Source organism: Onychostruthus taczanowskii, unplaced genomic scaffold (assembly GCF_017590055.1).
Source record: "Onychostruthus taczanowskii isolate IOZ18803 unplaced genomic scaffold, ASM1759005v1 scaffold106, whole genome shotgun sequence".
Lineage (NCBI taxonomy): Eukaryota > Metazoa > Chordata > Aves > Passeriformes > Passeridae > Onychostruthus > Onychostruthus taczanowskii.
Window position 1 is genome coordinate 1,081,926 of NW_024497186.1, and position 289 is coordinate 1,082,214.

The 289-nt window shown below is 78.2% G+C and overlaps 1 protein-coding gene across 1 annotated transcript in view; it reads left to right on the forward strand.

Moving 5' to 3' along the window:
* The first annotated feature begins 30 nt into the window (after positions 1-30).
* Positions 31-289, forward strand: part of GNA11 (G protein subunit alpha 11) — a 14,885-nt gene continuing 14,626 nt past the window's right edge. Inside the window, exon 1 of the mRNA XM_041415131.1 lies at positions 31-194. Within this exon, the coding sequence (XP_041271065.1) occupies positions 59-194 (136 nt within the window). The 5' untranslated portion in view covers positions 31-58. The remainder of the gene's footprint in view (positions 195-289) is intronic.

Below are 289 nucleotides of genomic sequence, written 5' to 3' on the forward strand. Positions count from 1 at the left end.
GGGGGGGGGGGGGGGGGGGGGGGGGGGGGGGCGGGGGCGTCCCGGCCGCGACGCGACCATGACTCTGGAGTCCATGATGGCCTGTTGCCTGAGCGACGAGGTGAAGGAGTCGAAGCGCATCAACGCCGAGATCGAGAAGCAGCTGCGGAGGGACAAGCGCGACGCGCGCCGCGAGCTGAAGCTGCTGCTGCTGGGTGAGGAGCGCGGCGCCGGTCCGGCCGCAGCGGCCGCCGCGGGGCCCGGCCCGGGGCTCGGCAGGTCCGGGTGGCCGGGCCGGGCGGGGAGCGGG